Source organism: Adiantum capillus-veneris, chromosome 11 (genome assembly GCF_014529385.1).
Source record: "Adiantum capillus-veneris isolate H3 chromosome 11, ASM1452938v2, whole genome shotgun sequence".
In the NCBI taxonomy this organism is placed as follows: Eukaryota; Viridiplantae; Streptophyta; class Polypodiopsida; order Polypodiales; family Pteridaceae; genus Adiantum; species Adiantum capillus-veneris.
Genome location: NC_140941.1, coordinates 5,897,993 through 5,922,200, shown reverse-complemented (window position 1 = coordinate 5,922,200; position 24,208 = coordinate 5,897,993). Strand labels below are relative to the sequence as shown.

At 43.5% G+C, this 24,208-nt stretch overlaps 1 protein-coding gene across 1 annotated transcript; it reads right to left on the bottom strand.

Moving 5' to 3' along the window:
- Positions 1-8,006: 8,006 nt before the first annotated feature.
- LOC147446838 (uncharacterized) lies at positions 8,007-11,859 on the bottom strand. The gene is made up of 2 exons (XM_086524195.1): positions 11,270-11,859; positions 8,007-11,186 (listed from the first exon to the last, which is right to left on the bottom strand). The coding sequence occupies exons 1-2, from the start codon at positions 11,663-11,665 to the stop codon at positions 8,631-8,633; spliced, it is 2,952 nt and encodes a 983-aa protein (XP_086380321.1). The 5' UTR covers positions 11,666-11,859; the 3' UTR covers positions 8,007-8,630.
- Between the last annotated feature and the right edge of the window lie 12,349 nt (positions 11,860-24,208).

Sequence of the window (24,208 nt, the reverse complement as noted above, 5' to 3'; positions counted from 1 at the left end):
CTCCGTCATTGCTACATACTCTGCTTCCGTGGTAGAAAGTGAAACCACTTTCTGCGGCTTTGAAGCCCAGCTTACTGCTGTGCCTCCAACCGTGAACACATAGCCAGTAGTGCTCCTTCGAGTATCTTTGTCACCTGCCATATCTGCATCAACATACCCTTCTAGAAAAATATCAGTTCCTCCAAAATACAAAGCATTTGTTGTTGTCCCTTTTAGATACCTAAGTATCCACTTCACAGCTTGCCAATGCTCTTTACCTGGGTTGTTCATGAACCTACTCACAACTCCCACTGCATGTGCAATGTCTGGCCTTGTCCAGACCATAGCATACATTAAAGAACCTACCGCTATAGCATATGGAACTTTAGACATATAGGCTATCTCCTCTTGTGTCTTTGGACACATATCCTTCGTTAGTTTAAAATGACCAGCCAAAGGTGTAGAAACTGGTTTTGCATATTGCATTGCAAACCTTTCTAGTACCTTCTTGATGTAATCTTCTTGAGATAGCTTTATTGTCTTCTTCGTCCTGTCCCTTGATATTTTCATACCAAGTATCCTCTTTGCAGCGCCTAAATCTTTCATTGAAAAAGATTTGGACAGCTCCTCTTTTAGGTCTTTGATGTCCTGCATGTTAGCACTTGCAATCAACATGTCATCAACATACAACATTAGGATGATGAATTTCCCATCTCCCAAATTCTTCGTGTAGACGCAGTGATCCGAGTTGCATCTTGTGAATCCATGATCCAACATCCATCGATCAAACTTCAAGTACCATTGTCTTGATGCTTGCTTTAAACCATACAAGCTCTTCTTTAATCTGCAAACCATTTTCTCCTTACCTTTTACTTCATACCCCTTTGGTTGAAGCATGTAGATTTCCTCCTCTAAGTCACAGCGAGGGAATGCTGTATTTACATCCATTTGCTCGAGATTTAGATCATGAGCAGCCACAAGGCTTAAGAAAATCCTAATTGAGTTCATTTTTACAACAGGAGAAAATATTTCATTGAAGTCAATACCTTTCTTTTGAGAAAAACCTTTTACCATAAGCCTAGACTTGTACCTTTTCTTCCCACCTTCTTCTTCCTTTAGCTTGTACACCCATTTGTTTTGAAGTGCCCGCTTATCTTTAGGAAACTCAACCAACTCCCATGTTTGGTTGCGATGTAGTGAGTCCATCTCCACTTGCATGCTCTTCGTCCATTCTTCTTTGGATTCATGTTGCATAGCTTTTTCATATGATTCCGGCTCTCCAGAATCTGAGATCAAGAGATGGTTGAAGGAAGGAACAAACCTTTCTGGAGGTCTACTTGCTCTTGTAGATCTTCGGGGAATAGGTTGAGGCTCCTCATTTGGTTGACGTTGTTGCACATTGTCACCGTTTGCAGTCCTTGAGTCTTCACCGTCCTCAAGCTCCATGTACTCATCACCTGTTTCTTTTGTTTGTTTTCTTTCCAAGTAATCTTTGTACATATTTTGTTCGTTAAAAATTACATCCCTACTCCTTAATATTTTACCATCTTCAGGATTCCATAGGCGATACCCAAAGTCTCCTTCTCCATAGCCAATGAAGAAACACTTTTTGGACTTTGCATCTAACTTTGATCTTAGGCTTCTATCTATGTGCATGAAAGCCTCACACCCAAACACTTTGAGAAATGCATAATTCACCGGTTTACCTGTCCATGCCTCTTCTGGAACTCCCCCATCCAATGCCGTTGAGGGTGACCGATTGATTAAGTACACAGACGTACTTACAGCTTCCGCCCAAAGCTCAAGCGGTAGGCCTGCATGTAGCCGAATGCTTCGTGCTCGTTCCATGATTGTTCTGTTCATCCTTTCCGAAATCCCATTTTGTTGAGGTGTCCTTGGGGTTGTCCTTTGTCTTTGAATGCCATTGCTAGCACAAAAGCTTTCAAAAGCTTGGCTGCAATATTCGCCTCCATTGTCGGATCTGAGGCATTTAACCTTGGTACCTGTTTCATTCTCCACAAAGGCTTTCCACCTTTGAAATATGGACATAAACCCATGTTTTTCTAGTCGCATCGTCTATGAATGTTACATAGTACAATGAGCCACCAAGTGATGGTGTACTTGCAGGACCCCAAACATCAGAATGAACCAACTCAAGTTTTTTATTTTTTCTTTCATTTCCTGATTTTTGAAATTTTACCCTCTTTTGTTTACCATAAACACAATCTTCACAGAACTCTAAGTCCACTTCTTTCAAACCTGGTAGAAGCTTCTTTGTTTGAAGGATTTGCATTCCTTTGGCACTCATATGCCCAAGTCGGTAGTGCCACACCGCACTGTCAACTTCTGTAGTTGCTGCACAAGCTGAAGGTTGCGTGTTAACAGTACACAAGTAAAGTGTACCGACTTTTTCACCCTTGGCAACCACCAAAGATCCCTTTGAGATCTTCCACTGTTTGTTTCCGAATGCAATGTTGTGACCTTCATCGTCCAATTGTCCTGTAGAGATCAAATTTTTGCGAAGAGAAGGAACATGCCTAACATCTTTAAGCTTCCATTCATTTCCGTTAGCAGTTTTGACAGAAACTGTACCTTTGCCGACAATCTCACAAGCTTCATCATCTCCCAAGTATACATACCCAAAATTACCTTTGGTGTAGTCTTGGAAATGTTGCTTGTGTGGTGTCGCATGGAATGAAGCCCCGGAATCTACTATCCAGGAATTAGACACATTGTCTAATGAGAGAATTAGAGCATCTTGCTCTACTTTACCTGCCACATTGGCCTCCGATGTTGGCTTGTTGTCTTGAGACTCTGTCTCCTTCTTCTTCTTGGACCAGCAATCCTTCTTGACGTGGCCCTTCTTGCCGCAGTTCCAACATTCAAGAACTGACTTTGTGCGTGACTTGCTCCGCCTTGAGCGATCACGACCCTTTTGGTTTTTGAACCTCTCCTTAAGCCTTCCTCTTGTTTCCACTGATAGTGCAACACTTGATGATTCTCATGTGCTTCTCCTTCGCATCTCCTCGCTTAGGAGAACACCCACAACATCATCAAACTTAAGAGTATTTGTGCCAGAGATAAAATTACTTACAGCCATCACAAGGCTGTCCCAACTATCCGGTAGAGATGATAGTATAAGGAGAGCTCGCACTTCGTCATCGAAATTGATTTTCGCTGATCGAAGTTGACTTATGTTTGTGTTAAAGTCATTTAGGTGTTCTGCAACTGAACCATTCTCTGCCATCTTTAGATTGAGCAAGCGCTTCATAAGAAATACCTTATTGGATGCCTATGGTTTCTCGTAGAAGTCATCAAGTGACTTCATCAAGTCCTCCGTGGTCTTCATCTCCGAAACATTGAAGGCCACCGTTGACGCCAAGCTTAACCGGATTGTTCCCAGTGTCTTTCGATCAAGGACAATCCATGCTTCATCTGCCATTGTTGCGGGCTTCTTCGCAAGACCGGCTAGTGGCAAATAGAGGTCCTTGTGGTAGAGATAGTCTTCAATCTGCATCTTCCAATGTTGGTAGTTTTTGCCATTGAACTTCTCAATCTTGAGCTTCCCTTCCTCCGCCATAACTCCCACTCAATTCAAGGAATCCTTTCCTTGAGATAATTTAGCTACGAGCAAAACTTGCTCTGATACCAGTTGTTAGGAAATAAGACGTAGCTAAATAGATAATTGAGTAGATTACTTAATGGAGAGAGACAGATTTATATACACGAGATTATAGAGTAGAGAGAGAGAGAGAGTACACACGATATACGTGGTTCACCCAATGTGGGCTACGTCCACGGGAAAGCAGCCACTCAATGGCTTTAGTACTTCAAAACAAAAAGTAGTTTACAAAGGGATTATACCCTTAATGGAGCTCCCACCTTGCTTCACTCTCACCACCTCACACTCACCTTGTTGCATCAACTTCACACTATGAAATGTGTGTAGAAATGGCCTCCTTTTATAGGCCAAAAGGGCTGCCCTCTCTTATGAGAGACAGCCATGTGTAGCCGCCCTTGTGCGAATAAGTCCAAATCGGACCCTCCAATCCGCCCATGTGTGGCCGCCCTTGAGAAGACAAGTCCGCTTTTGAATTCGGCCACCGGCCACCGGCCATTGACTTCCAACCACCGGCCACCGGCCATTGACTTCCGACCACCGGCCATCGGCCATTGACTACCGGCCACCGGCCAACCGACCGGTTATTTTTCGACCACTTTTCGGCCGCCGTCCGGCCATAATATTCCGGCGAAAAAGAATATTCCGGCCTTTAAAGTTGCCCCTGATTCTTGTCCGTGAAAATTTTGGTTTCCGGTGAGTGATTTTCCTTCACGCACGATGGCTTCTCCTCATAATGGGGGCCTCACAAATGTGCGCTTTTACCACAGAAAATTACAAGGGTAAATCAGGCTCCATACTTAACATTTACATCCCCTCCTTTATACAAAGGCTTAACCCAATTAGTACTCCAATCATAAGGCATACCATGTTGAAGTGCAAGGTTAAACATATCACACATCCACTCATGGGTAAAATCTCCCGTTTATTTGATCAACTCCTCCACATCCACATTGCCAACATTCTTTTGTTTGAACCATAGCTTGCATGAGTGAGGAATTAGGAACCACATTGTTACCACATACATCAGCCCAAGACTTGTTTGTGCATACATTTTTCATGTCGCATACATCCCGGCTCATGGTGTCAAATTTCTCCTCTTTCAATACATGGTCATGCTCTACTTTGCTCATGCGCTCTTCAAAGCATTCAAGTCCACAAGAGAGCGTTTACATTCCTTGACTTTCTCTTCAGGTTGCATCAAACGTGTTGTTTGCATCTCAAGTGTCCTCTTGAGATTCTCGTTCTCAACCACAAGTACCCTTAGTGTGCCATTCTTTATTGCAAGTGCTCATAAGTCTTCGCCTTGTTTGTTTATGGTCTCTTGCAACAATACCAAGTATGCCATGATCATGGTTTTTGATGTCGTTGGTTGGGTGGTTGTGTTGCTATCTACACACTTAGGAGATTTTGGATCATTTTTCACAATGGTTGTGGACCTTGTTGAAGAAGAAGAACCCTTGCGAGTGCCGGAAGACATTGTATATAAAATAAGATATGAGATTCAACTTTCTTGAACATGTTCACTTTGGAAATGTTGCTATAGAAACACCTTTCATAACTCTAAATTTTTTTTTGTCTTTACATCTATACAAAGAGGGCATCATGCTCTTCAATTGAGGCTAGAGATCACCCAAATCGGAGTTCAGATGAAGAACTTATGATCAAAAGAGTGAACTGTTGTCTACTAGGTCAAAAAACAGTTGCGCTTTTTGTTGAAGGTGGGGGGAGAGAGAGAGAGAGAGAGAGAGAGAAAGAGAGAGAGAGAGAGAGAGAGAGAGAGAGAGAGAGAGAGAGAGGACACTTTGAAGAGAAGAAAATGCTAAAAGAAAAATAAAGGAGAAAAGAAACATCTCTTTATATGGACACAAAAAGTCTCTTGACTTTGCACCTTCATATGTCTTTTGACTTTTCACTTTTATGTGTCTTTTCATTTCCTATACTCACCCTTCACTTATGCACTTAATATGTTTTGAAATAATTTTTATTTTTCTAAGATTGGGGAGACCTAATTGTACCCAAAGTAGAGGAAAACTTGTGGGTTGAAACTTTACCAGCTAAATATGACCTATGAGGTTTGTTATTATTATTATTATTATTGGCCTGCCCAAAGGGCTAAGCCATAGTGACATGTTCCCTTTTTGTTAGTGAAAAAGGGAGAATATTATATATATATATATATATATATATATATATATAATTGGTAAGATAACTTAGTGGGCATCATTGTGGCAAACACTCACTTAAAAAAATGATGATATTCTATGTGACCTAGAGAGTCGAGAGCCATGGAGTGACTTCTTTTTTTACTTGGCCAAAAATAGGATTAATTCTTTTTGAAACAAGAAAATTTGGTTGGTCAGTGCTCCAGTGGTGCCATTGAGCACTCAAGTGAAAATTATGAGTGGCATTGGTGGGGTGACGATGTCATGTTTTCTCTCAAAAGGTACTGAGATGATTTATTAGCTTTGGGATAAGCCTTAAGGTGATGCTATTAATGCGTTGTTGTGTGCAAAGATTGTAATCTTTGTTGGCCCTTGGACCAAAGAATGGGGCCTCCCACCCACACCTCTAGGCTCTTACTCTTTCTCTTGTCTCTCTAGAAGGCTCTACTCTCTCTCTCTCTCTCTCTCTCTCTCTCTCTCTCTCTCTCTCTCTCTGGCGGTCCTTGTCATGTTGGTGGTGACACATCGGGCCTAAAGCCATGAGGCTTGAGCAACTCCAATTTTCCTATCTCAACTTCTCAAGGCTCAATTTTTTGACATTCATGATTCTGCACTTCCCTTCAACAGCTACACATCAGACGACTCAAACTACAGAGCTTTTGCAGATCGAGATCTTGCACACTCTCTGCTTCCACTAATTCCCTTTGCCCCCTCTCACTTGCTCGCGTTTGCTGTTCACTGCATCTCCTTGTATTTATTGAAAAAAGCTTAAAAAAACCTCCTATTTGAATCTGTTGCAGCAAAGCATGCTCTACCTACAACACTTTTGGTTCTCTTGCTTGGGGTCTAATTATACATGTACATTAGGCAAGAACATCTCAAGGATGTTGGTGGAGTTGTGAATCAATAGAGTGCGCTACAGCTTGGCTAGCTAGCCCTTGCACCATCAAGGCCATAAGCGATGCAATAGTTGAAGGCTATCGCTAAATGCAGTATGCTCACATCTAGCTAAACAAATATATTTTTCTATGCACTCTTATCAAGGCATCGAGAAAAGTGGTACGCGAGCCCTGATAAAGTATTGTTTTTGCGGTGCTCAGTAAGGGAGTTTCCATGGCGCATGTGGACTTGTGGGGAGATGGATGGTGTGGTTTGATGCAAGTGCAATAAGTACATGCAATCCAATGGTGGTGGTGGCCTACAAATATGTAGACAACGATGCCATGTCACAATAGGTATAAGATAAGGAGATGATGGCGCACAGGGTAACCTGCACATCAGATAGTATATTCAACGGTAGATCGTTCAAGGGTTATGGATCGTAGTCTTCAAGACAAGCATGATAGCCCAATCAGTTGGTAATAGGGTCAATATTTCAATCTCAAGAGCCGCTAGCTAGATGACAGGGTCAGAAGAAGGAAACCAAAGCTAGACATCAATTGCCTTGCATAGTCTGAATGTGCCTGATAAGGGGCTTAATGATGGACCGCATGGCGATAGAGGTGAGACCACAAAGTATAGTGACTGTTTTGCAAGCATGATGATCCGATGCCGCCATCCGCGACCTACTGCTACAAGCTCAGAAGGCATATATATGGTGTGGCCATAGTTTTAAAGCTGCTATTATTATATGCTGCCAAAGGGGGATGATTCTTGGTGGATTTCTCTCTCTCTCTCTCTCTCTCTCTCTCTCTCTCTCTCTTTCACACACACACACACACACACACATGTTGAATTGCAAGAGGCTCACCATGGTACACACCCAAACAAAGCTGTATGCATCGATATTGTCTCTATATCGGAGGTGGTAAAACGGTAAATCTGGAGTCAAAATGGGTTGATGACGTCAATTGTAAGAACTTCAGATGTAGCTTAGCTATTGATTGCTCAAGGAGTTGTATATAACATTTTATTGCATAGCATTGTGTGTCTGTTGATAGTGTAGGTGATGGCAAACTAAGACATCACTGGGAAGGTGCAAGGAGAGGAGAAAGCATTTGAAGCTTTTTGAACTTTTTGGATATTACTTGACCTTCTTATGATTCTTAAGAGTGTTTAGGGATTGAAATCGTGTAATTGTGAGAGGGAGAATAAATTTAATGATGATACCCTAGGCGACTTCTCCGTACCCATTTTAGTTAACTGGAAGGCCTCATGATTTTATCACTTGTTATTATAGTAATAAAATTTAGGATTTGAAGGGCTCCTTGTTCTATCAAAAGACTACCGACAGGAAATAGTGTCGTTCCCAATGGAAGCACATACTTTTATATTGGCCTTCTAATGAAAAAATATCACAAAAATCACATGTCAATTTTTGTAACTTGGTGTCATCTTTGTAATAAGGCAACGTATTTAGTGGAACAATACAAGGAGACTTGCTATTTACAAGCCTAAATGTAGGTTAGAACAAGGTGAGGACTCACGATTAGAGAGAGAGAGAGAGAGAGAGAGAGAGAGAGAGAGCTTAGTCGGCCCAACTCCAATGAAGAGAGGGAGGGAGGGAGGGAGGGGGGCTTCAAGAGTGAACTAGGATTGAGCGATAAGCGCTTTGCCATGGATGTAACCACGATGTGATATGCATGTGAAGTGTGTTGTGAACTCAACTAAGGATGTGAACTAAGTGTGATCCTACATGAACCTGGTGTAAGCAAGAAGTGAACTGGGTTAGCCCGGGGACTATTTTGATAGTGCTGTGGGAAGGAGGGAAGACATGTAGGCCCACAACCCACTTAATAAATGCACACGCATGTGCACACGTTAAAGTCCAAAGACCCTCAAATGCCATGTAGCTCACATCCTGCTTTGGTCTTATTATGTAACATTAACAGTCATTGCAGGCCAAAACATTTAGTCAGTACTTAGTACTATGACAAGCCAATGTGAAGCAAAGCTTCAATTTCACCTTGCTCTTGTTCGTCACCTGCTTCTTCAAGCGCGGCTCTTGGTGATCCTCCATGCGTAGACGTGTTGCGTGGGCAGAGCACTGCTAGAGGAGGCCCGCACAATCCGTCGTTGCCCGCGTAGGATTTGCGGGACAAGGTCCTCCATTGCTTGCACTCAGGAATCGGCCCTCTCAATCTGTTTCTTGATACATCCGCAAAGGTCAAAACTGTGAGCGAGCATAAGACCCGCGGGATCTCACCCTCCAATTCATTTACAGAAAGATCCATGGAGTTGAGCTGCTTTAACCTGCCGAGCTCCTCGGGTATATGCCCTGCCAGGTGGTTGTTGGATAAACCCAAGAAGATCAAGCCATCAAGGCAGCCTAGCTGTGGCGGTATTGGCCCATGTAGGGCATTGCTGGACAAATCCAAAAACACCGTGGCTGTTAGAAGGTGTGTTGTAAAACTCTCATCATACAGGGTTAGTGAAGAATTGACTAGAGTTTCCTGGACTGAGCTATATGCAAACCCTTGCAAGTGGGAAAAGCTCTGCCCAGAGATGCTTCCGTTTAGATTGTTGTTGGAGAGATCCAATGCCTGAAGTTTTGTGCAATTCCATATGGTGCTAGGCAGAGGACCGGACAAGCCATTGAAGCCAATGCTCAGGACTCGAAGGGAATGCATCTGTTGAATCCACTGTGGTAACAATCCGTCCAGGTGATTGTGTGATAGATCTAGCACCACCAGGCTTGACGATAGGTTTCTAAGAGATGGTGGGATCGGCCCTGTGAAGTGATTGTGTGAGAGCACCAACGATACGAGATCGAGGCACCCATCATTATCGAACTCGTCGGGGAGATTACCACTCAGAGAGTTGTGGTCCAGCATCAACGATATCATCTTCTCTCCACCAACCTGATAGTCGCAGATGCCAGATGGTATCTCACCTATGAAGTTGTTGAAGGAGAGTTGAAGAGAGGACATACCCACACTACCTAACCATCCAGGGATTTCTCCACTCATTAAATTTTGTGACAAATCCAATTCGTCTATGAAATGTATCGAAAGCCCTGATACCTTCCCTTGGTCTGGAAGCTCACCAGTTAACCTATTGTCTGCGAAATTCCAGTAGACAAGATCGTAATCAAAGGAAAGCAAGTTTACCCAAGGGATCTCGCCAGACAATTCGTTTGAATGAAGATCAAGGTGGAAGCCAGTTCCTGTAAAACAATTCGGACTCCACCCTCCTTCCAATACCACTCTACTAAAGTTGTTCTTAAAGCCCGAGAAAGAATAGCCATCTGCCTGTACTGCACCCTCGCATAGCCATTTCCCCAAAAGGATATCTCCACTCAGCTGATTTGTTGAGAGGATGATTTCCCAAAGCTGCGGCAGAGACCACACCCAGGGGGGGATAGTACCCTGCAATTGGTTGGAAGACATGTCCAACGTCCCTAAAGAGGAAAGGGGGGAAAGCCAAGAGGGAATGGGGCCTGTGAGATAGTTGACAGAGAGGTCTAGGCTTTGCATTGCGGTGCTAACATTGGAAACTGGGTCGTAGGCTGAAGGGCTTACAAACTTGTTGTAAGAGAGATTAAGCTGTTCAAGGCTACGGAAGTTAGCAATCCAGGATGGTAAGGGGCCTGCCAAGCGATTGAGAGAAAGGTCTAGAGTACGAAGGGAACTAAAATTGCTCTGCTGCATGAGTTCCCTATCATTTTGTGTAAGGAGTGGACTGGTTAGGTTATTGGATCCAAGATTCAAAACTTCAAGAGGTGCCTTTGTGAACAGTAAAGAGAAAGGCAGGTCCCCTGCGAGCAAGTTTGACATTAGGTCAATTGAGACGGGGATTTCAACTTGTGTACCTGGATATACCAAAGAGGAATTGAGACCCATCTGGCCCATGGAGGTTGGAATCTTTCCCATGAGGTGGTTTCTGGAGAGATCTAGCCCCTTCAGGTTAGATAAATTTCCCCACTCCTCCGGGATGTCACCGGAAAGCTGGTTATTTGCCATCGATAACTTGCTGAGCTTTGTACTGTTTCCTAAGCTGCATGGAATGCTTCCTGTGAGATTGTTGTTGCTTACATCGATATACACTCGATTCTGTCCAAACAAGGAAGGGTGAATGAAGCCCATGAGAAAGTTGGAGCTCAGATCTAACCTCTCGAGAGGTGATGTTGCATTCCAATGCTGTGGAATCAGCCCTTGGAGGTGATTATTTGAGAGGTCAAGGGAGACAAGCCGTGGCAGTTTACTGAGACATGATGGGATATTACCTCTGAGGCCGTTAATGGATTTGATGGTGAGGGTTTCAAGGCGTGTCAGGTTACAAAGCTCTGGAGCAAGCATATTGCTATCCAGCTGAGCAGGCAAATTGTAGAGTTGTAGTGTAGTAAGGCGGAAGAGCTTGGCTGTGAGGGCTGCCCATGGGATTGGTGAGCGCAGCAGCGAATCTTGAATTGTTAAGCTAGTGAGTTTGCTGGAGAAGAGGGCTATGGCTGAGCTATCAAAGTCAATGTTACCCAAGTCAAGAGCCTGCAAGCACAATAAATACATTTTCAGAAAGGCCTGAAATGAGTACTGTTTTTTGCAAGTTATATGTCTTCACTAGAAAGTACCTGCAAGGATTGGAGTTTGGCAAGTGGACTCGCGTTGAAATGACGCTCGTGATCTTCAACGAAAAATGGAGGAAGGTAAAGGAACAGGGAGATGACAAAGCCTGAGTTGTCGCAGGTGACTCCAGGCCAACTGCAGCAATTGGGAGTGGGGTCACCGAAGAACGCATATTCAGCCTCAGAACTGCTGTTGAAACCGCTACTGACAAATTCAAGGAGAGCCCCCCTTTGCATCACTTGGCAAAGCGGTTGATCTGGTGCTGCCGCCGCCTGAGGTGCTAGTGAAGCATGGCCTGCTGCTTCAAATGGGAGACTGGGCTGCAAGGAACTAACATGAGGGAGTCCTTCATATATTACAGCCATCGTAGACACCCAGAAGAAGGCCATAGCCTGAAGCATAATTTGAACTGAGCCAAGGACAGGCACAGCATAATAGAGCAAGCCAAATACATAACCTTGCTAACATGAACCTCCAAGGGTTAAGATATTATTACATGAATTCCTGTTTTTTCCCAGCCTCTTTCGTGCTGAGGGCATTTGCATCCACAAAGATGCGACGTTGTCGGAGTATGGCTGAAGGACTGACTTTTTCTTTATGCCCCTGTCATAAAGAAAAGCCCATGCTGAGATGGTGGATGTTTATTTGCTGCAACGAAAAGTGAAAGATGGCCACGTGACGATCTTAGAGAGATACACCCTCGATTTAGAGACAAAATTATGGAATGTACTTGGAATCTTGCTTATGTATCCTCTTGTTGTTTGTTTGTTGGAAGGTGTATCATTATTGGGGCTTGGGTGTCTCTAATCCTGCAGAAGCCTTAAAAAAGAATTCTCTATACTAGAGCACTAAGACAAAATGAGAAAAAAAAGGTAACTATTTGGATAAAAGTCAAACAATAATATTACAGTTGATTTGCAAAATCCTATCTCCTAGAATAAAACCAATAAGATTGCATTCAAAAGGTTAATACGAAAAAGCATAAGTGCGTTTTCTTAGAAAACTCGCGAATTCCTTAGTTAATGCATCCACTTCCTGTTACTTTTATGAGTGGACACTTCTACCACCTTGGAAAATCTTAAAAATTTGTATGCATGTTTAGGCAAATCTTTGAACCTTAGGTCTTGTCTGTATTGTGTGATATGTTTAAGCCCTAGAGACTTAGTGTGTTCATAGTTTTAGCTCTTGTCTTTGGAGATGCAATGGTTGATTTTGATATAATTGTAAATGTGCTTCATCTCCCATGAACTTACTACACATATTTACACACACATACATAGACACATACACATTTAGAGGCAGCTCCATCTTCAACTCGTCCTCCATGAGTCCTACAATTCCTGTGCCAAGCCCTTCCAAAAACCCATTTTTTCCATGGTCTTTTTGATTTGGGCTTGCACATGATAGTACATTCAATTACGTATGGCATGCATGCAATGGACAACCATACAAGGCCTAGTTAACCTGCATTTCACCATGGCCATGTCTGATACCAGATGTGGCCATGTCTGATATCTCCACCTCAAACAGGGCTCCGCATCATCTCATCTCCTGGCCTCCATACTCGGAGATGCTGCCATCGCCAAAACAGGGCAGCCCCGAACTCTTTGGGTTCTGAAAGCAGACATTAGTGCTCCTCAGATTCAAGCACTTACGCCCTTTCTTCAAGCAAGGCTCTGCTGGGGTTGATGGTTGAGGCTAAGCAAATTTGTAGAGCAGTGACTCAAAGAAAGATGTGAAAGCCGCGAGGGATACATTCTGGGCCACTCTGGCGGCTGAGAACAGGATTTCTAGTGGGCTGGCACCAACATCATCAATGCGTATCTGCCACGCTAGTTACAAGATCATAGAGCTAGGTGTGAGGTGTGTAAATTTGGTGTAAACTAGGTGAGAATCTTTTGCATTCCATAGGCAATCCAACGATCACAATCAACCAGTGAGATCGTGAGCCATTGATCCCACCTCAGGTGCCATTTAGTAACGAGGAGCCCCCCCCCCCCCCCCGTTCACCACGGACATTCAGAAAAGATAACAAAAGAGTCCACGACCAAGCCACTCAGAAAGCAACCAAGTCTCCACCAGGGAAAGCTAAAAAGGACAAAAAATCACATAGATGAAAGTCCTAAACTGGAATATTAAGAGTCTGACAAATCCTAGCAAATCCCGCAAAATGAGTCTTACCATACACCGAGCAAACCCGAGCGAGACTTACTTAGAAATAATGTGTGTGTGTGTGTGTGTGTGTGTGTGTGTGTGTGTGTGAGAGAGAGAGAGAGAGAGAGAGAGAGAGAGAGAGAGAGAGAGAAAATGAAATGTTATATTAACGTCTTCAGAAGGCCAAAGTGACCTATGAGACTAGAAAGTTACAATGTGGTGGATATGATACAAAGTCAGAGTAACAAGATGACAAAATGACAAAATAAAATATTATGGAATCCTAGACTGCTAGGTGTGGACTAAGTAGCTAAAACAGCTAGCTGGGATAGGTAGATCATAGGAGATCCAGCATCGGTCGCGCTGGCAGATCTCAACAATCTCCTCCATGGTCAGTAGTCTGACCGAGCGTTGTGCATGTTGAGCCAAAGTGACCTGGATCCTCTGATGCAGCCTCTCTGGATGTTGCGTAGTCCTCCGCAGTCGTGGGCGTCTGGATCTCCCCAGCTCAGTTGCTCGTTCGATTAGTATGCCTCTGGTGTAAAGCGACGAGCTCTGCTGTGGTAGTAACTCCTTCGGGTGTCCAGTGGCAGCTCTAAAGAAGTCTGTGATCTGTCTCTGAGACTGGCTAATCTTTCCTCTCATCACGCTCTCTCTGTGTCTGCGCAGCTCGAGCAAAAACAAACCCAGGCATCTCTGATCCTCGTACCGCATGACTCTAGAGAATGCTCCAAAGCCCTCTTTGAACAAGCAATGGAAGCGGCCTCATATTTCATAGTAGACGGGGCAGTGGCATGTGTAGTGCAACTCTGTCTCAGGCTCGATGTCACACAGGGGGCATGTCCTGGCCTCTGCTGGTACTCCGCTGTATCTCCCAGTCTCGATCCGCAGCTGGTGTGAAGATGTGCGTATCTGGCCAATAGCACATTGCACCCCATGAGACAGGTGAGTGTCCATGTATCTGGGCCTTGTCACAAATCCATCCTCCGTAAGCTGGAGGAGATGCTCTCTGTAGAAAACCATCTTCATGCCTAGCTCCTGTACTGGCTGTATCCATGTCCTCTTGGTGTCTAGCTGGGTCAAGTCCTGGTGAATGAGCCTGGTGATCTCGGACTATGTAAGAGTCAGAGAGGGCGCATCCAGTGAGTATTGGAAAGGAGGCAATCTGTCTATGCTGAACCCATGTGCCTGAAACCATGACGTCATCTCCCCATACCAGCATGTTGTATCTCCCTGCACGGCTAACTGTCGAGAGGACTCAAGTGCAAGGCGTGCATATCTGTCTCTAGGGAGTTCCCACATGCGGTGTATGAAGGAGACCGATCTTGTGAGCGCCTCAACCACCAGTGGGGAGGCAGCATGCTCTCCTCGTATAATAGCACGTGATACTGAAGTCTTGCCCCCAATGAGCCACGAGATCATAGAGACCAGAGGCTTCATCACTTCAGCATGTCCTCCCGTGATGGTCCAGTGAAGGTCTCCAAATCTCAGCTCCATAGAGCAATACAGAAGCCACCAAAGTGTCAAAGAGCCAGAGCTTCATCTGAGGCTCCTGAAACTGGACTTGTGAACACATCCTTTCCAATTTACCCAATGGTGCATGGGCTCTGGTCAATCAAGTCTCTGCTGCCCTCCTCAGTGAAAATGCTGGCCCACTGAAAACCACTCCAAGGTAAGTGTAAGCATCTGTATACTCCTGTCCGTATGTGAAAGCGGGCGCTGACCTCCTAATCCACTGTGGGGTGATATTAAATACCATGACCTTGGTTTTACCAAGGTTGACGGACTAACCACTTTCTTGGGCAAACCTATGCAAAGCATCCAGGTGACGTTGCATCCCCTCCTGAGAGTCAGAGATCAAAACAATATCATCAGCATATAACAATAGTGGAATCCATGTCCCCGCCAGCTGTGCACCTCTATCACCATCTCTCTCAATGTAGTCAGAAACCTCATCTACATACATACCAAATAGAGTAGGAGAGAGCGGGCAGCCCTGCTTCACTCCAACAGTGGAGTAAACCGGTGTGGATAGACCCTCTGGGGTGCGTACGTGCCCCACTACTGACCTGTATAATGCCATGACCCCCCAAATGAGCTCTGTGGGTACTCCCATCTGCTGTAATCTGCGCATCAATCTTTCTCTGGGCACTGTGTCAAATGCTTTACGGAAATCCACAAAGCTGCAATAGATATGTCTCCCACGCTATCTACCCTCCTCAATGATGGCTCTAAGTGTCAAGATATGGTCAAGAGTAGAAAAACCCCTCCTGAAACCTGCCTGCCCGGCTGTGCACATCCCTCCCTCTCTGCCCATCTACTCAGTTGTGCTGCTCAAGACTAGATGCGTACAACTGTTCCAATGTGTGTCCAATCATGATGGTGCGATAGTTCCCAGGCTCCATAGGGTCTCCCGACTTGAAGATAGGTACAATAGTAGATAGGCTCTAGGTATCAGGCAAGCCCTCACACATGGCACGGTTAAACATAACTGCTAGAAGCTCTGCTAGTAAATCTCTGGCATGCATGAAATGCTCAGCCACTAAGCCAGCATGATCATATGCTCTCCCAGTCTTCATCCTGTCAATGGCCTTCCTCACCATCTCAGCGGGTGAAAAAAACACATGTGTACGGGCATGGATCGGGGGGGGTCGGGAAGGGGGGGCTGCTCAGGAACTATGTACAAAGATGATGCATACTGGCCTCACGCCTCTGTAGAAGTGATGGCAGGGGGGGGAGTGTTCATGAAAGAGCCTCCACGCCTCACGTGAGTCATGACTCAAGAATAACTGGTATAGATCCTGCTCTAGGCGAGCTAGGAATGCCCTCTTCTTCCGCCGCACTAGGCGTCAGAAGTCAATTTGTTACTGCCTATGTGAGAGAGAGAGAGAGAGAGAGAGAGAGAGAGAGAGAGAGAGAGAGAGAGAGAGAGAGAGAGAGAGAGAGAGAGAGAGAGAGAGAGATTTCTAATCAATTTCTGTACAAGATAAGAAAAAAATAAAGAACCTACAAGATAGCTACAACAACGAACAAAAAGTACCATCATTTCTTAAAAACACTATTGTATTGCAACATTGGACTGCATCGCATACAAAATGGCATACAAGAGAAAGAGTGAGAGAGTTGTAAACAATTTTTGCACGCATGAAATATCCAAAAATAAGGACAATACAAGAATTCTACAACGAACATAAAAAAACGTCATTTCAGCAAAAACATTGTCTCTTCATTTCAACAAACTTTTATGATGACGAATCACACTCATCATCAATTAAGACATGTCTTTTATGTGGCTTGTCTGAGTCTCGCACTATCCTTCTTGCTTGTGCCTCAATATATACAGGCAAGGCACTTCAATCAAACAAAAATTAATTCATCAAAGATCAATTCAATAGAAATGACCACAAAAATGAGAAGATGGAGTTTGTTCTCCTCCCCTTCCAAAGCCAAATTAGATTGATTAATGCTTTTATGATCCCATATATTGCTTTCCTTAGCCCCATGCTCAAGATGGCTAAGTGTAACTGGAAAGAATTCTGAAAAGGTTTCTCTGGAAGAACAACACGAAAACCTCCCGGCCATGGCAGTGGGCTAGATGGGAGGCAGTTGCTCGCCCGGTAGACCAAGGAGGGCTCGGCATTCTTCACCCTGTATCCCATGCTGAGGCCCTCTGTGCCAAATTTGTGGTCTCATTGGCTAAATAGGACCAAGCTTGGGCTATCATGACCAAGGAAATGCTTGATGCAGTAAAACTGGGATCGAATGGGCGGAAGTGGAAGGGGGTTGTGATGCACGACAAACTTCTCGCCCCGAAGTGGTCTTTTCTTAGATCTGGAGGACTCTCAGGGGAGCTAATGAGGAAGTGCAAAAGAGTAGCCGGGGGGAAGAAACCAGATACTTTAAGAAATCCATTTTGCATTGGTCTCCTTGGCTCTCTAAAATATTGGGACCGCCGCAAAGCCCCTATTGGATAGAAATGGCCAAGAATGTGAATAATAAGGGGCTCGTTTGACTAGAGCAATTCTTGGATGGCAATAGGAAGTGCTGGAAATTTGCTGACTCTTTAGTCATCCAAGTTCAACTGAATGGCTTTGAGATCTTACTAGTCTACAGGGTGATGAAAGAGCTTGATAAGGTGGTGATGCCAATTTGTGAATCCAACTTTGAATGGGACACTTGGAGATGGCCCAAGAGTAGCATCTTTAAGGAATTTACCATGCATTAATGCACGAGGCTAATTGGTCTAGCCCCCTCAACAAATTATGGAAGAGGCACTGGATGGAAAAACGGTGGAAGGGAGTCATCGAGAACATCTGGAAGCCAAGGTGGCCTCAGTATATGAATATATTTCTGTGGAAAGTGATGTGGGGTGCTCTGTCAACGGGCGTAAAGATACAAGAAAGAGGAATCGGGTCCGATCGTTGCTCGGGGTGTAGAAAAGCTAGTGAAGACCTAGCCCACCTTTTCATGGGATGCCATGAAATCAGTGGCATGGCTGGGAAAATATGCAAGTGGATTCAAAGGACATGGAAAATTAAGTTCTTCAAGACTGATCTGTTCTTTGGTAGTAACAGGTTGGGAAGTCCTGCTCTTCTTGTTTGCACTCAAATAATCAGGTACTACTTCTTTCACCATATTTGGCAAGCAAGGAACCACTGCATGTTTGAGGGGGATCTGGCTATGGCAAGATTTGTGAAATCATACCAAAGAGCAGAGTGATGATCCACAGGATCGGAGGCAAACAAGCCTCAGAGGACTGGTCTAGAACAATACATGTCATGATGACATCTTGTAATAAGTAAAGCATAGGAGTAGTTGTGGTTACTCTGTCAAGCAGAAAACTTGTAATCCTTTGACCCTCAAGCTCGGTCTGAGCTCGAGGTTGGCGTATATTTCTTATGTTCTTAATACTTCCACTCACAATTGTGAGTTTTGCAAAAAAAAAAAAACAACCACAAAAATACACATAACTACATCAACAACCTACTATGATGTCATACCATGGTAGGTAAATATAATAGTCTCCTAAAACCCAAATGTATGTGAAGAGATAAAAATTAGGAAAACACATGTATGTAGTATGAAGTATGTCCATGTGCATAAGAATCCATGACAAGGTACATGAGCTGTTGTCATCATCAATAACACCTGGTTGGATCTCTGGTCTCATTTCAAAAGGTACCATCTGTAGTGAGGCTTTAACTGCTGCTTTCTCTTGATCTATCTCATGCAAAGATCCCTTGCCTAGATCCTAGCTATCACTATCATCATGAAGCTGCGTCTCTACAACCAAACTAACCTGGTCACTGCACATTGGTAATGGTGTAGATGCACCTCGACCACGTCTTCTAGAACCTACTCTAGAAGAAGAAGAAGTACTGCATACACAAAAAGCTTTGGTTTTGTAAAGATTTTTGACCAGTTATTCTACTAATTTAACAATTGGCAAGTCATACAGTCAATAGTTTTCTGCTCCAAACTATACGACGTCGATGTGGCATGGTTCGGAGCAGAAAAACCACCTTCAATGGTTTTCTGCTCGAAACTATACCGCGTCGACGCGGTATGGTTTGGGGCATTAAAGCTGCTAATCAATTGTCATGACTAATTTATCATTCAACTAGTTTCCACCAATGTGAGACAACTAGCCAAGTGATCTTAGATACGGAAGACCAAGTTCCTCCCCATTGTCCTCATAAATTCAAAGAAAAATGCTTTAATGACAAAGAAAAATAGTTTAATGAGAGTACTCTTATACTGCCATCTTGACAACATCCAAGGAAAGAATGAAGGGTTTTCTATTCGAAACTATACTGCGTCGACGCAGTATAGTTTTGGACAAAAAACCTAGGCATCTATCCTCAAACTCATCATTTGTTTCCAAAGATTTTCAATTCCTACTAGGCCTTGCTTTTCAATTTCCATATGAACTAAACCACCCTTTTTAAAATCTCCCACCTCACTGCATGCTTGAAGACTGAGAAGGTAGGTAATAGCATCCGAGCAGACACCTAGAATTTGCAACTGTTCGAGACACTCGAGTGCCTCATCATATCGCTGTTGACCCATATAACCTGATATCAGTACATTCGAGGAAACTACATCCCTTACCTGGAGAGCATCAAACACTTGAGTCGTGCTTTTGTGAGTTGCCCACTTCTTGTATACAGAGCCATAAGAGTGATGCCAACAATGACATTTTTTTCAAGTATTCCTTTCCTTTCAATCTCAACATGTAAGCCTTCATTAATGACTCCTGCATTGCTGTAAGCTTTCAGGTTGGATGCCAATTTCGTTTTCAGTTTGATCATATGATCATTGCCCTGATTTTTCATTAAAGCATTGCCCAACCCTCTCAGATTAACGCATTAGCACAGTGTCTATACTCAAACTTATCAAAGGCAAAAACTGCATCTCTGTACCAAAGACTCAAAAAACGCACAGGCGCATGAGATTTTGCTCGAAACCATCCCGCGTCGACGCGGCATACTTTTGAGAAAAATCACAGGGAGGCATTTCGGGAAATGATACGGACCGTTTGGGAGGCATTTAGGGTGGCGTGTAGGGTCGACGCTGAGCAGCGGCATATGTCGATGCCGAACCGAGACAGGTGTGGCTCACATTGAGCAAGTATAGGAGGAACCAGGAACCGGGCATGTGTGTGTGTGTGTGTGTGTGTGCTACTCTTGAGCCATACCTGTTTTGTTGAATAATAACCTAAGAGTTAAAATTTTTGAAACTCCCAAAATATCTCCCGATTGTGAAGGGCACAAGAAGAGAGAGAAGAGGAAAAAGAAGAAGAGATCTTAAAGATCGAGCCGATGAGAAGAGTTGAACTCAATACCTGTTATTCGGGGAGAGAGAGAGAGAGAGAGAGAGAGAGAGAGAGAGAGAGAGAGAGAGAGAGAGAGAGAGAGAGAGAGAGAGAGAGAGAGAGAGAGAGAGAGAGAGAGAGAGAGAGAGAGAGAGAGAGAGAGAGAGAGAGAGAGAGAGAGAGAGAAGACCTTAATTAATTCACATTAAAAAAATCCCCTTTCGACTTGCTCTTGCACATGCTGTTAGGTTGCCCTTTTCAGTAATAGTCCTTATTTGTTGAAAAGATTTGCTATCATTTTTTGTGTTGCAGCTTTCTCTGCAAGAAACAGGTTTGAGGAAATGAGTCGTCATATCACCACCTTCGGCCCTTCCTGGGGACAGAAGTTAGTTCTTGTCTTCGACAGTCGATATCAAACCATCACAGTACAATCCTTGAAAGATCATTTTGAAATGGGAGACTCTAATTTCTCTCTATGGCCATTAAAATTGCTTGGTGAATAGATCTTGAACATGATTCTAATCAAGCAAACGAGTTGATCTACACGCTAGACCACGAGCTGTCATAGTTCTACAAGATCCAAGTCGATAGTCATCAAGCTTCTCCTTTCGCAGTTTCAAAGTTGTCACCAATCATTGATGAGGGAAATATATATGCAAGCCATTCAAGTATTAAAAGTGTGCTTGCTATCATTCGTGCACTTCCATTGCAGACTAATCTAAATGTTGCTCTGTCATCTGTACAATAGGTTGAGAGTGTTTTGGAAATGCCAACATTATATGATGGCTACATTGCTTATGAACTCCCTCCACAAAAACAATTGTCAGCCATGTATGGAATGGAGCACAGATATGATGGCATGCTTGGACAGAATATGTAACATGTAGTAGTGATTTGTTCAAGGGGATGGTTTGCTTTAGCCGTTGTAGTGGCCATTTGCGATGCCCAAATGTGTATTGTCCTTATTTTCAGCATAGAAAGACATACAATGAGTCTCAATGGCGGGGGAGACTATCACGTGCTCCTAGTAAGGGTATTTTGGATGCAGACAATGGAAAATTAGTTTGTGTTCATTTTCGTCAAATGCCTGAGTGCATTGGAACTTGTTCGGCGGTAATTTATTACTGCATTCCTATTGAAAAGACTAGCATGCCTAGATGTGCTATACACCTTGGCTTTCATAAACATCCTATTGCTGAAGGGAAGAGCAGAAGTGTAGACCAAGCAAGATCAGATGCTCTGCTGCATAGAGAGGCCTTTGAGCCCATGACAACTGCGAAAAAACTAGAAAGAGCTACTATTGAAGAAATTATTATGGATAAGCTTATCTCGCAAACATGTGATGTTGATACTCCGATGGTGGCTGATCAAGAGTTCTCTAGCTTTCTTAATGCTGTCACTCTAGTGTGTTGGATAAGCGTCAAGTACAAAGGAGCTTGGAGTCTGCTAAAAGAGAAAAGGGAATTACATATATTGGCCTTGATTCCATCTTGAGTCTAAAAGCAAAGTCAAGGTATCCTTTTATTCATAGTGTTCTCTTTCCAGGACAGCTACAACTGGGGCAACAACCACATCTATTTAAGATGTCTACTATGGGGCTAGGAAGTGGTGTTCACCTTGTGAACCGCATGCGCCTGAAAGGAAACTTACAAGACATGTGGGTGCACTTTGATCATGTGCATCATGTGGAGGGTTGGCCTACAATGTCAGCACATGTTTATGATCCATACGTTAGATAACCGTTGACTTTGTCAATTTGTGAGTTCATTGTGGAGAACAAACACGCTCAAATAGAGTTTTAGAACATGCTCAATAAAGTTGTGGTTGATAAAGGTTATGATAAGCCTAAATTTAGAGGGTTCATGGCAGATGAGGCCAATGAAAATTGGACTGCAGTACGCACTGTTTACTTTGGTGGAGCTAAGAAAAGGATGCGGGACAAGGAGAGATCTTGTGTTTTTCACTAGGAACAAAGCATGATTAGGCACACTGGGAAGTGTATACGTCCATCTTTTCAAGAGGATCATAAACTATTGTGTCAAAAATGGCTGCATGCTACATCTAAACACTCGGCAAAAGTATGTATGGAGGAGGTCAGACTGGAGAGCAGGACATGCAATTGTAGGAGAGATTCCTGCTCTGGAAACTTAGCTATCATGGTGGGATGTTAGAGTGTCTCATTGGGGGGACATATTTATTGCACAAGACAAAACAGGATCTTTCATTCCAAGAACAAATCTATCAGAGGTAAAACATGCAAGTATGCGAGCTTCAATTGGTTACAAATCGAACATAGGTCTTTATGAAGACATGTGTGCAGATTTGTCTTTGGTAGTTTTACAAAGTGTGCATTACAATGCTTACTTGAAGGGTGTACATACGTCTACAGGACCAATCATGGAAGATCTTGCTACAAGATTTGTGAGTAATCAATTTGGGAGTGGCTCTGCTAGAAAAGTAGTAGATGCAACATCATCGGCAGTTCTTGAAATGCAAATTCCAAGCCCGGAGATGAATAGAGATTCAATAAGGGAAAAGAGTGTGCGCAAAACTAGACCTATCTTTATTGACCATGATGAAACTCTCGAGGAGGATAGCCATAGACCTGAGTTTGTTACAGTTACCACACCAGTCAATTGTAGAGCGCAAAACAAGTTGGTCAATTTTGCGACATCAAAGATGTGGCTAGAGCAAAAGCTACCAAGAAAAGTTTGGGCAATTCGGCAAACAGAGCCTGGCAGGAAAATGACATCTTTCGGTGTTTTGCTTGGTGAGACAGCACGTTGTGGTAGATTTATAAATGAGACTTCAAGCAACATTAAAACTGGAGTTCCAACATCGTGTTTTTGGGGAAGGAGGAAATATCCTGCTGCAGGCCCTAAACTAGGAGGGGTTGTTGAGGGATTTGTCTGGTTTTGCAATAGTAGCAATAGTCATGCTTGGAATATTGATGACATGATTATTGGACCTCCTGGACCTGCCCCTGGAACGTGGACTGTGGATAAGGGAACTATCCTTTTGCCTTCGGAGGTTGAGATGCTTCAAAGGAATGGATTTGTTTTGCAAGGTGGAATGCATGCACACCTATGGGAAACCACCCTTCAAGGCAGAATGGGCCGTAGTCTAGTTCTTTTTGTGCAAAGTTTAGAGATGGAAAACAAGTGAGATGCAGGTCAAAACCAACGAAGGAGTTCCATGACTGGATTGAATTGGGAAGAGGCATGCAAGCAAAGTTGGTGGGGGAGGTAATAAATGTGCCAAATGCATCGCATGTTTTCCACATTTGCACTGATGGTTCAACTCAAAAGGGTATGACTTATGCGGTGACCATTGAAGACTTTCCTCAATGTACTTGTGAGGAATTCCTAAAAAGAGACAGCCAATGCCTCACGTATGTGCCATGCAAACACATGTATTTTGTGTTATTTTGTGTCCTCGGCTTAGACTCTATAGCTCATGAGTTTATGCATCAGGCCGCACTAACAAAATTAGAGCTATTCCAGGGGCTAGGAGGGGCTAGAGTTTCAACATGATATTGTTCCCTTGAGAATCTGGTTGGTTCAATCAATAATGACTTGATATTTATTCCATTTTGCATATAGTGCTCATTTCATTTAAATAAATAACAAAATCTTCAACCTGGGAGAACTTTTTTCCACCAAGGTTGAATTCACTGCTAGCTTGAAAAAAGATAGCTGCATTTTGTCATCAAATATATAGCTTGAATAAATATGAATTTCTTTTTGAGTTTTTGAGAACTTTCACTCGAAAAGATGTGTCGCTCGGTTTTTCTTGCTCGAAGAACGGTTCGCCCCCCGCAGAATTAGGGCTTGGGTCTAGGGGAATCCTGTAGACATCATCTCCCTTCAAGAAATCAAGGTAAATGGAGAGGATCTCTCCAAGCATCTCAAGGAAGTTTCATCGTCCCTCAGATGGTTTTCCTCTTCACACTCTCGGGGTTCGGGTGGCAATGATA

Excerpts from the sequence above, each read along its gene's own strand:
- LOC147446838 (XM_086524195.1), bottom strand. The coding sequence starts at position 11,665 with ATGCTTCAGGCTATGGCCTTCTTCTGGGTGTCTACGATGGCTGTAATA. Across the intron at positions 11,187-11,269 it reads CCAAACTCCAATCCTTGCAG|GCTCTTGACTTGGGTAACAT; the intron begins GTACTTTCTAGT and ends TTGTGCTTGCAG.